General features: G+C 45.7%; 1 protein-coding gene across 1 annotated transcript in view; it reads right to left on the bottom strand.

Moving 5' to 3' along the window:
• The window catches only part of TF (transferrin), a 31,170-nt gene extending 21,874 nt beyond the window's left edge, over nucleotides 1-9,296 (bottom strand). Inside the window, exons 1-4 of the mRNA XM_079922861.1 lie at nucleotides 9,176-9,296; nucleotides 7,037-7,209; nucleotides 1,055-1,163; nucleotides 100-276 (exon numbers count right to left, since the gene is read on the bottom strand). Coding sequence (XP_079778987.1) covers nucleotides 100-276; nucleotides 1,055-1,163; nucleotides 7,037-7,209; nucleotides 9,176-9,218 — 502 coding nt within the window. The 5' untranslated portion in view covers nucleotides 9,219-9,296. The remainder of the gene's footprint in view (nucleotides 1-99; nucleotides 277-1,054; nucleotides 1,164-7,036; nucleotides 7,210-9,175) is intronic.
• Between the last annotated feature and the right edge of the window lie 3,715 nt (nucleotides 9,297-13,011).

The following is a 13,011-nucleotide window of genomic DNA, read 5'->3' on the forward strand; positions in this document are numbered from 1 at the left end:
ATATCATCACCTGATCATGTTGAGTGACGCCGGTGTGGCCCATGTGGGCATCTGAGGAAGAGATGCCTGCTGAGGGCACTCACCCTCCTGCCTGCTTACCTCTCTGAAGAGATTCATGTGGCTCAGGCAAGTCCCAGTAAAGTAAGCCCATGGGGATATTCCACCCAGCAGATCTGCCGAGGCCTGTGTGGCAGGACTTCTTGCCTTTGAGCTCTTTCAGACCGAACTCAGTGCCCTTCTTCACCACGGCCACAGCGTAATACTGAGTTTGCGGCTCTGCAAAGGGAGAGCGTGGATGAAAGACTCTCAAACTGGGCCCCAGGGAAGCACTGCTCATCACTACTGGGCTCCTGAGTAGGGAAGGGGAACCCCGAGGTAACGTTTATGTTGGGTTGGCTTCTAAAGAGGGAAGGATCAGAAAAACTTTCCTAGGCTTACATGGGAAAGGTAGGACCACAGAGGAGACATTTGTAACAACCCTCCAGGCAAACCCAGGAGCAAGAAGCCACATGCACACATGCCCCAATGCTATTGCCTACCCAGGCCTTGCAGGGAGTGTCTGCCTACAACTACCAAGCCAAGCTCCCCTGGAAACTGGAACTGTGGCAACAGAGGCCACAGTCCTGACTTTCTCTAAGTATTTCTGTCCCTCACACAGCCCCAGGGACAGTGGAGTTGCTCTCAGATGAGATGCAAAGCTGTCAGGGCTCCAAGTTCATGCTCCTGTGTGATCTCTCCCCTGCGTGTGGCACCTGTGGTTCTTGGAGAGCTGCTCTTTACACATTTAAACCCCAGTGGTGCAGCTCAGATTGCACACAGCCTGCCCAGGAGGTCAGTGTCCTGAGCACCAGTCCTCAACCAGCCCAAAGCTCCCAGAGGCCTTGGGTTGTGGCTGTGGTGGTTGATAGGGCCTCTCATTCCCCACTCACTGCCCCCTGGGGCAGGCTCTTCAGTAGCTAATCTCCATTACCTGCCTGAATGAGACAAGACTCAGCATCTACCAGGAGAGAACAAGGGCCACAAACACCTTCCTTGGTCCCCGGGGAGAACTTACTATCTTTCGGGCCATAGTACTCTGCCACTGCAGGCTTCAGGTTGTAGGGCTTCAGGCCTGCCTCAAATACCAAACCACCATCCAACGTCACAGCATCTGCTTCATTATCCTGGAAGAGAACAGACCAGAGTCTGAGGAAGCCCTTACTTCTGAGCAAGGTCTATCTATAGTTGGGTGGTGCTCCTTGGATCTGGGGCCAGAAGAACACTCAGTTTGGCCAATAGCTAGCTGCACAACACCACAAGCTTCAGTTAACTCTACCTCCCTGGTGAGGGGATTTGGCCACCATATTCCTTAATTCCTGCAAAGAGAAAGAATGGATCGTGTTTCTGTTTTCCCTGGTGAGGAGTCCAGCTGCTAGCCCAGAAAACTATCGTGATTTTTCAAGACTGACCTAAATTACAGAGGCTTTACCAGCAGGCCTCTTGGGGGAAAGCTGCCCGCCAACACCAGACTGGGTGCACAGCCCATGCACCACAGGCTCTGAAGGGGCTGCAGTCAAGGACTCAGGTCCCTCTGCCTGGCCATGCTGTTACACATATTTACATTTCAAGTTCAGGTCCTTTCATTTGGTGACCTCTTTATTTTGGGCCTTCTGCTGAGATCTTCCTCAGATGCCTCTGTGGGGAAGGGGAGCCTTGAAGACATCCTTCTCCACTCTGATTCAGTACTCAGTACTTTTTCTTCCTGTCCTGGGTCCATATAACTGCAGGAGTCTTTTGTTCAGGGACGGGTGCTTTCTCTGGCTTTAACTTCTAGCCTATACTCTGAACTGAGTGTTAAATGCTAACTATTACTTCCATTATGGCTGATTGTTCATTTAATCAACTACACAGACACCATTGTCCAACTCAGCTCCATTTTACACATTAAAAAATAGAGGCCCAGAAACTTTAAGTCACCTCCCCAAGCCACATAGCTAGTAAGTCATGGAGCTGGGATTCAAATCCACGTAGTGTGGGTTTCTTTCTCCCATTTACTGTTACTTGCTGGGTTTTTGGTTTTCATTTTTAGTTTTTGCTTCCACTAATTCTCATCTTTAAACCAGTAGTTCACTTGGTTCACTATAACCAATATTATAGATACCTTCCCACTAGGTCTAGAATTTATTTTCTCTTGAAGTGAGAAGCACCATCTTTTATATAGGCACTTCATAACATACTTTTATTGCTTTTTTTCTTGCTTCAAATATCTTTAATCAAAATGATTTTTCTTGAAGCCCTTGCTAGTACTCCATAAATAGTTCTTACTATTTATGGATTAAATTACAAGGCAGGGACTATAGCTCTATGATCTATGTCATGTTATAGATAAATAATAAGGTAATAGTATTTCTAAATGAAATAAAATAATAATGTAAACCAAACCATATATTTGTCTAGCTGAAACTTTTCTTTCGATAGTTGGAATTGTTTTTGTTATTTTATTGTAATTAAATAACAACATAAAATTTATCATTTAACCATTTTTAAGAGTACCTTTCAGTGCCATTAAATACATTCACAATGGTGAAGGACTCTTTTATTCCACAAATAGACTCCATATATGAAACAATCTTTATGGTTTTCTTGGTATCTCAAAAGGTAGGTGAAACCTCCAGAGACTGTCCCCACCCACCTCACACACCACAGAATAAAAATAAATGAGTAAACAAATAAGAGCTTATCCTAGAGCAGTGAGGTTGGGGCTTTTTTGGCCCAGACACCAGGATCCTGGGCAGGAATCACTGGGGCCTCAGGGGCTCAGGAACCAAGGAGCCAAGGCCTAACTCATGGAGTCCACAAGAGCAACAGGGATTCTGAAGGGAAACTGAACCAGCAGGGAGGGGCAGGATTAAAGTCAAGCATGACTTCCCAGGTGCAGATAAACAAACCCAAAAGAAGGTAAGCCACAATGCATGGGCATCAGCAGGAACAGCAGACTTGGGCTCTCAAGGGTTGTGGATGTTGGAATGGTCAGAAACAATGGAGAAGAGCTATATATGTGCTTTATGCACAGAGTGAAGGCTACAATCACAGAGATAAGCATAGAAAGGAAATTATCAGGAATAAAAAAGAAAAGCTGTTTAAACTGGTACTTCTAGAAGCAAAAAATATAGTTGTTGAAATTAAAAAAAAGTGAATGAATGGGCAACAAGTTGATTAGACGTGTTTAAATTGAGAATTAGGAAACTGGAGGCTATATCTGAAGAATTCATCCCAGATGCTGCCAAAAAAGAGGTGCAGAGACTGAAACTATGAAAGAGGGATTAAAAGATATAGATGCTAGGTTAAAGAAGGCCTAACATGTTTTCTTGGAATCCTAGAATTAAAAAAAAAAAAAAAGGAACTAAAGAAAAGGCAGTATTTAAAGAGATAATGGCAGCAAATTTTCCAGAACTGGTGAAAAACATGATTCCACAGATCCAACATACTTTAAGCAAGATAAGTAACAAGATTTCTACAACTGGAAATATCATAGCGAATCTATGGAACATCACCAACCAAGGACATGAAATCTCAAAGTTTTCCAGAGAGATGATTGAGGGAATAATAGGATAATATCAGACTTCTCAACGACTACAGTGGAACTCAGGAGACAGTGGAATGGTATTTTTAAATAGTGTAAAAATATCAAACTAGAATTATACATTCAGCAAAATTACCATTCAAGAATAAGGGGGAGATTAAAGCATTTTCAGAGAAAACAAACAAGCAAGCAATGGAGAGAGTTTAACACCAAGATACTGACTCTAAAGTATCACCAAAAGAACACATTTCAAAAGGAAAACTTGTCCCAGAAGGATGGTCTGAAATATAAGAAGGGATAGTAGGGAGTTCCCTGGTGGTCTAGTGGTTGGGATTTAGTGTTTTCACTGCCGCGGCCTGGATTCGATCCCTGGTTGGGGAACTGAGATCTCGCAAGCCACGTAGCTCAGCCAAAAATTTTTTTAAAACTTAAAAAAAATAAAAAGAGAAGGAATGGTAAACAGATGAAATGGCAAAAATGGAAACAAGTCCAAATTTCTCTCTCTGCCTCTCTCTCTCTCCGTCTCCTTCCCTCTTTCTGAACTTTTGGATGCATACACAAACTTACACATGCACACACTCACACACACACACACATATATAAATATATATTTATATAGTATTTTATGTATACTGCCAACAAATACATGAAGTATCTACATTCCAGGGTTAAAACAAGATAGACGTAAAATATCAAATAGTAATATCTACACAGGGAAGAGCAAAGTCTGAGCTACTACATTCCAGAGTTCTTTTGCTGTTTCAGAAGGACATAATGGTCAAGATTATTTTACTATTAACATTTTGTTAAGCTAAAATTGTACAGCAAAAATTTAAGGGAAGTCATTAAAATATATAAATTGTTTAAATTTACTTTCAGTAGGGGGAAAGGTGGAATAAAGGGAAAACAATCCAAATGAACACACATGTACGAACTCCATTTTTAAAAATCAGAAAAGGAAAAATCAGAAATCAGAGGGAAAGCAGGACTAAGAGAAATCAAAAAGTAAATGGCAGAAATAAGCACAAATTTATCAATAATAAAAATAATAATTTGGGCTTCCCAGGTGCCTCAGTGGTTAAGAATCCACCTGCCAATGCAGGGGACACGGGTTCGAGCCCTGGTCCGGGAAGATCCCACATGCCGCGGAGCAACTAAGCCCACGCGCCACAACTGCTGAGCCTGCACTCTAGAGCCCGCAAGCCACAACTACTGAGGCCGCGTGCCACAACTACTGAAGCCCACGTGCCTAGAGCCTGTGCTCCTCAACAAGAGAAGCCACCTCAGTGAGAAGCCCATGCACCACAACGAAGAGTAGCCCCTGCTCGCCAAAACTAGAGAGAGCCTGTGTGCAGCAACGAAGACCCAACGAGGCCAACAAAGAAAATAAATAAATAAATAAATTTATTTACTAAAAAAAATAATTTATTAACGGTCTAAATTTACCATATAAAATAAATAAGATTGTCAGATTTCATTAATAAACAAAATCCAGCAATATACAAATTTCAAAAGACACACCTGAAAGATCAGCACACAGAAAGTTGAAAATAAAGGAATGGAAAGAGATATAGGAAGAGGATACTAACCAAAAGAAAGTTGATGTAGTATGTATGCTAATATCAGAAAAATAGAGTTTAGTTAAGAAGTACTGCCAGAGATAGTGATTTTTTCATAATAATAAAATATCAAATTCACCAAGAATGATATGGGTTATGCTCTCATACACTGCTGGTGAGAGTGGAAATTGGAATAACCACATTGGATTTGCTTAAAAACCAAATACATTTGGCATCGTCTTCAAAGTCAAATACTCACATATCCCATGGCACAGAAACTCTGCTCCTACATATATATTAAAGAGAAACTAGTAATTCTTGTGTCCCAGGAGATTTGTATAAAAGTATTCCACAAACACTGATTAGAATAACAAAAAACTGGAAAAAATCCAAATGTCTTATGACCAGAAAAGAAAACATAAATTGTGGTATACTAACACAATGGACTTTTGTAGAGCTCTGAAAATGAATGAACAATAGCTATATTCAACAACATGTGTGAAAACTTAGCATAATATTGAGGAGGGAAAAGCAAGTATGAGAAGACAACACATAGCGATGGCATGTTTATAAAATATTTTAAGAAGCAAAACTGTACAATCATCCACACATACCTATATGTCTTAAATTAAAATAAAAGACAAGAAAGTTTTAGGATTCTGTTTGCACTGGATGGGGAAACACACACTAGTTGTAAGTAGGGCCAGTGGCTTACACTACCCCAAGTGGTGTTGTTCCCATAGAATCCAATGCTGCCACACAGTAGCCCTAGAAATAAGCTATTGGCAGTGATGAAGTTTTGAGAACCTCTGGTGGGTTTGTGGATAATATTATTTTTATATTATTAACATATTTAAAAACAAAGAGGGGTATGCATACACCAAAGCTGAAATTATGTCATAAATCAAGAGTTATAATTAATCCATGATAGTAACTAAGGTTCAATAAACACACACACACACACACACACACACACACACACAACAGACCAGTTGTTTATACCAAATCACTGATTCCTTGAGCTAATCATGCTCCATCTGGCTGAGTCTACCTCTCCCACCTCATTCCTCCTTCCAGTCTCCTGCTTGCTCTGCTCCAGTCACCCTACCTTCCCTACAGAAACTCAAACAAGCCCAGCTCTCCTCTGTCTCAGGCCCTTTGCACATGCTATGGTTCACTACCTGGTGTATTCTACCATAGCTTTTGGCAGGCTTACCCATGCTCATCCCTGGGGTCTCAGGTTCCTTGCTCCCTCTCAGAGAGATTGTCCCTGACACCCAGGCCAAAGCAGGTTTCCTCTGAAAGTTCTGTTTCTTTCCCTCCATTGTACATGACACAATTTGAAATTTCACATCTACTTGTTTTCATGTCTTTCTTCTCTCCTGACTAGACTGTAAACTCCTCAAAAGTAAGGAGCATGTGTGTTTAAATTCACTACTGCAGCCCCATTGCCCAGCACAGGGTCTGACACACATTCAAATGTGCAGGAACAATGTTAAAGGAGCGAAGAGTATTTTGGAAAACCTAGAAGACAAAAGGATCAGCTATCAACTGCAATCATGACTATGTATTCCTCTTCCCTGTGTGTACCATTCATCTACTTCTTGTGATGCATCAGGAACCTCCAAAATAGTGTTACATGGTCATTCTGATAGCATGTATTCTTGTTTTCTTCTCTGAGTTCAGAGAATTTGGTGGCTCAAAAGAGTCCCCTTTCAGAACATGTTAGATTTTGCTTCAAGACTCATTAAAGGTGACTGCTCGTATTTCCATTTCTAAAGTGATTTTACTAGCACTAGGGCTGACTGCCCCACACAGCAGCCTCCTACCTGTGAGTACAGAATGATTCCAAAACAACAGGAGAAAGAGAAAGTATGGATTTTCTTCTGCTCTCCTTTAGGCAGCCACGACTTACCATGATGGCCTTGATGCAATCGATGTAGGAGGTCTTCTTCACACAGGAGACAAAAGGACCAGTATCAGCAAGGACTTTATTCATATTTTCACGGAAACTGGAGCACTTATTGGCCTCATGACTTGAAACGGTGCACCACCTCACAGTTTTCTCTGAGACAGCCAGACACAGCCCTAGGGGAGAGAGGTCAGAGGTCCCTGTGCCAGTGGGCGAGACAGCAGCACCCTCTGGAGGGTCGTGAAGTCTACTTCCCCTCCATCATGTCCACTCCCACTCCTGTCCGTGAACAACAAGGGACAGAGTTTCCACTGCATTCTGAGTCTGGGGACAAGTGACAGGCACCCTAATGTCCTCTTAGTTTCCCACTGACCAGACTGTGCTGGCCAGAGGGATGCCGACTTGACTATCAGCTCTCAATTGGAGACAATAAGCTGCTCCTCTGTGTTCTCTGAGCCTCCTTCATTCACCTCATGACCCGTGGCCTGCCATGGAATACAAGCTTCAGTATACACAGGGGATTTTCAGCTACGTCAAGGTGTTGGTTCAATGCTACAACTCTGGGAAGCCAGCAGGGAAGGAATTACATCATCCAGTAATTACTATCTTTTAGAGATGAGGGAACTGGGCTCAGAGAGTGATGCTTTACCCTAGGTTACCCAGCCTGTTAGTAGCTGAGACTGGCCTAGAAATCAGGTCTCCAGACTTTGGTCTCTGCCCAGGGAACAAAAGAAGATAACATTCTGAGTTGTTTTCCATGTGCTTGGCCAGTACATAGGGCTACATGATTGATGAGGCAATAAATTTGCCTGTGATGCTCATCTGTCATCCTCTGTTCCAAGAATAACTAGAAACTCCACATATTCAATGTTTCTCTCTGTTTCCAATGACCCCTCCCTCAATTTTACCATTAGGCTTTTTGGCTGCCACTATGAGAAGCTAAAGCCAGCCATGTCTGTGGCAATTAATCCATGGGGTTGCAGATGTGTTGTCCCCATGATATGAGCATTTGGCACTGTCCGCAAAGCCCTCTGTCATCTCCACTCTGTGGATCAGCAGCACAGGGCTGGCTCAAGGACGCGGATGAATATTCACAATGCACAAAGCAAGAGAGGGGGAGGGAACAGTTCTCCAGGATGGAAAAAGAGGGGCCACAGGAAGCCTGTCCCCCAACCACCCTTTATTCCACCTCTGCCCATGGGATATCAAAGGAGGCAACAAGGAGTCAGTGGCAGACTCTCCCAAAAACCACTCCTCCAGGCCCTCCCCAAACTACCCCTCCTGAGATCCCAAAGGCAGGAATTTGTCCTCAGTCAAGCATTTACCTTCCACAGCCCTGTGAGATTCTCTGAGGTTAGGATTGGGGGCTGGGCGGGTAGGCAAAGGCAAGTAAGGTGGGTCGACTCTCAAGGGTTAACTTTTTCAGGAAAGACAAGTAGCTAAACACAGAAGGCTCCAAAGGTATTATAAATGCACCACTACTGGCCAGCAGAAGTTAGAGGACAAAGGGGGCCTAACAGTGACAGGCTTCGAAGCACAGATGTGTGCAGCAAAGTCCACTCCACTAGTGCCTGGATCCACAGCCTCATTTACTCTCACGGGACCTTTCCAGGCCAGGCTGTACTACCCCCCTCACCGCTGGGGACGCAAAAAGTTTGGCTTCAAATCCCATGCTCCAAACCCTTCAACTGCCCTGCCTCATTAGTGGGGCATGGTCAGCACCAAGGGCACCCATGGGACATCAGACTATCAGTGGAGGTGGGACCAGATCTGGGGAGGCCTTGAATGCCATCCTAAGCAGTTTGGACTTGATTGAGACCGCAGCAAAGGGATTTGATAAACCGTGATGGAAGTGCTCTAATTTATTGTGTTCCGCTACTACAAGGTTTTCTGGACAGGAGGAGGAAGCAAGGAGGGGGTGAAAATGTGGCAGAGGCACAGGCAGGACCAGAAGGTGCGCACAAGCGCAGAGCTGTCCCTGAGGCAGTGATGAAGCAGATGCAAGGGTGCAGCGGGGAGAAGCGAAGGAAAGGTCCGGGCTTCCAGTTCCAACGCGGAGCCCAGGGATGGTGTGGCGGGCTCCGGTATTCAGGGGGCGCCCGGGCCGGCGACTCTGCGGGCCTTCCCAGCGACCGCACTCACCCAGGACCGCGCAGGCTAGCAGAGCGCAGACGGCGAGCCTCATCCTCCCGGGTCTGCGAAGCGGAGTGCCGAGCACAGACGGACCGGCTTCTGGGCCACCTCCCTGCACCCCGCGCCCCTTTATCACCCGCGGGGCTGGCCAAGCACGATCTTTGACCCCCTTTGTTTGTGCAGCCCGCTTGCCCAATCGCCCCTCAGCCCTCCCCCTTCATTCCTCGCTCAGGCTGATCACCTCATTTCCTGACCTCTGGGACAGACCCGTGGGTGGAATCCAACACAAAAATGCTGACTGGAAGGGAATTAAAGAAAAATCACCCCGTTGTTAACGCGCGCTTGCTCTGTGCCAGGAGCAGAGTTGCAGCGGAAAGAGGCGGGGGTGGCTCTGCTTCTGAATCCCAGGGTGCCACAGCTGGTCCTGAACCAACCTATGTGCTCATTCTACAGATGGAAGAAGGAAGGGACTGCCCCAAACACACACCAGAACAGGAGAATGACAGGCAGAGACCTTCCTGGGAGAGGGTGTGAGAGAAGAATAAGGCTGACCACAAGTCAAAGACAACAGGCTCAACCTCTTTCACTTGTTCCCAGGTGTATCCAGAAATCCTACTCCTTCTTGGGCCCTTAAAGGCCCACAGAGGAGCTGTCCCTCCCCATGCGTCCTCCTGAGCACAGGATGCTGGACCGGTAAACTTCCTTCCCTTCATGCAGCCTGCTGGACACCTAGGCTAGGGACAGAGTCACAGGAGAGACAATGTCTCTCCTACAAGAAGCTGCCCTGGAATGTGATCAAGACTCTGTGACACTCAGGACAAGTGACACATGAACACAAAGAAAGGGACCCAGGAGAGGATGTGGCCTGATCTCATTGCCCTGGGTCATCCCTGGGTCCCTCCAGAAAAGTGGTCTCCAAACCATTTTGATTGCCCATCCTTATCCAGAAAAATAGTGAGGCTGTACACTGTGTGTGTGTGTGTGTGTGTGTGTGTGTGTGTGTGTATATATATATATATATATATATATATATATATATATACACTTTTTAAACTAATATTGTGTATATTTCAATCATGAAAGGAATAGAAAATTTGTAAACAATGAGACAAAGATGAAACACTCATTTTTAAATGTCTCTCTCTATACTCTGCCTTATACACAATGAAAAATATCTCAAGGCAAAATATACACTTAGGGAAGGGGCAAAGTTCCTGATAGTAGATGTAAGTCCATATTCCAGAGAGTCAAGATAATTTTAGGGTTTTCTTAAGTTACTTATCCAACCCAATCAGATTAGCATTGTTTTTGGTTTTATTTACATTAATTTACACCAGACTTAGAAGATATCTCAGTAGTGCCATTTTATTTTAGTTCACCTGTGTTTGTGATATCGGAATCATCTTCTAGGTCTAGTTTCTTTGCAGGAATCTTTCTAAGGCACTCATGCATTTTGGGAGATCTGATGAGTTAAATCACGTTACTTAATCTGTACATCCATTTTACTGGGCATATGCAAACCACAAAATGTGGAACCACAAAAGCCAAAAGTAAAGGACAGTTCAGGGAGTCACAGCCTTCCAGCATCCCCTTCCCCACCCCACCCCTTGTGAGGCTTTCCCCATCTTCCCTCAGGAACCTCAAAGGCCCTCCATGACATGCGTCTGCCTGCCTTGCAGACCAGGTGGGAGGCAGTGCCAATCCTCATATGAAACAAGAGTGAGTGTTAACTTATTCATCTTTTGCATGAGGAGTAAATATAATCGGAAGCTAGCATAAACTCCCCACGCCCCAATAGATTGTCTCATGTACAGGGGGCTACACACGCTCCATTTCAGAGAGCGCTACTTTAGCAGGGACTTTCTGTTTACAGGGGGGACATGAGACAAGCCTGGCCCTCCAAATCCCTGCCTCACCGTGAAGAAGAGTGGCGGCTGCTGCGCTTGTGTCTCTGCCCTTGTGGACCCTCTGGCTCAAGCCATGGGAAACCCAGAATCTTGGCAGAAGGGGCGAATTCCTGCTGCCCACTGCAGCAGGCATTAGGGGGTGGCCTGTCCTCATGGGGCACCTTGAGGTACGGAGAGAAGAATGGAGGGGGAAAGTCAGGGGCAGGGCTGGCTGGGAGAGACTCCACAGAGCAGGATGCCCACACTCAGCTCATGCCTTCTACAGGTCCTGCAGTGAGCTTGCAGAGTCTGCCCAGAAGCAGGAAGGAGAGTTGTCGAATGTTGAGCTAATCCACGAACACATGGGAGCTTGGTGGAGGGCATGCGAGGCAGATGGATCTTGATCCTCCCCCCTGGGCCCCTTCTGCACTCACACAGTGAGCCTTTCTTGAGGCAGCTCCTCTGGCGACAGGCCTACAGCCTGGCCTGAGCCCTCAGAGAGAGCACTCTGGCCAGGCTGAGCCCTCTCTGGGCCAGCCAAGCCTATGCCTTGCCTCAGTGGAGCCCTCTGAGTCTGAGCCTAAGACACGCAGGGGAGGAAGTACAGAGCCCACGGGATCTGAAGAAGGGCCAGAGGAGACATGGAGAACAGGATCCCGCACCATCTACTCACAAGAGCCTTGGTTCTTGCTCAGGAGGACAGGATAGAGGCCTGTGTCTGCCACTCCCAGGAGGCAGGGGTGAGGCCAGCTGTGGGTGTACATGAGTGCATGACCCTGGTTGTATGGCTGTGCCCACATCTATAATGTGTATGGGGGTGTGTGGTGGTGAGAGGTGAAAGTGTCAGTGTTCTGTGTCCTTGGTGGCCCATGACACTTGTCCCTGTGCTCTCCCTTATGGTGTTTAATTCTTTACTAGAAACACTCTGGAGTCAGGAAGCTCATTGTCCCTCTTTTACAGCTTAATGATGGCTAATACTTGCTGAGAGATTCACTGGGCCCTCACCACAGCCCTCTGAGATCAGTGCATTAGAATCCTCATTTTACAGATGAGATGAGGACACTGAGGCCCTGAGGGGTTATTAACTTGTCCAAGGTCAGCTGGCGAGCCAGGTGCAAAATCAGGCTGTCTGGTTCCAGAGCGTATGTACCCATCCACCAGGGACACTGCCTCTCCCATGAAACAGGGACACACACACAGGCCAAGAGGCTTGTCTGGGGTCACACTGAGAGAGAAACAGACCAGAGGCCTCCAGGACTGCCATTTCTCCACAGACACACAGCCCCCATTTTCTGCTGCAGAGGGGCTTGTCTCTGGGAGAGGTGTGGGTGTCCCAGCTGCAGCACCTCAGGCATGCACTGGCTTATCATGCTCAGATGGAAGGAAAGGATCATGTTTTCAGCTGTTCCACATGCCAGGCACTGTTCTGGGGCAAGACCTTGTGATCTTGACTAACTGCCTAATGAGGTAAGATCAGTCCCCCATTTTTTAGATGTGAACATTACAGTAAAATGACAGGTCCTCATTCACAGAGCTCTGGAACCTGAACTCAAATCTCCTAAGTCCCAGCCTTCTCTAGACCACAGCTGCCTTCTTGATATTGATCTTTTCTCCTTTTTTTTTTTAATATTGATCTTGTCTCCTTTTTTTTCTATATTGATCTTCTCTTTATTTGTCCAGAGAGGAGGGGAGAAAGGGAGGAAGGGAGGGAGGAGAGAGAGAGAGAGAAGAGAACTTCCAGTTACAGATGAATCTAAGTCATGATCCAAATCTTCCACCATAAGCTGAATAAAACTTTTAAATTTCAACAGGATTGGCCCTCTTGTTGAAAGAGGTGGACTTGTGTGTACATGCAGGGAGGTTGGGTAGCTGACCTAAAGGAGATGGCATGAAGGCATTGGTCCTCTGAACCAATATTTGTTTCTAAATGTTGCCTCATTTACAAAGAAGCAGAGCAAA

Source organism: Stenella coeruleoalba (genome assembly GCF_951394435.1).
Source record: "Stenella coeruleoalba genome assembly, chromosome: 5".
Taxonomy (NCBI): Eukaryota; Metazoa; Chordata; class Mammalia; order Artiodactyla; family Delphinidae; genus Stenella; species Stenella coeruleoalba.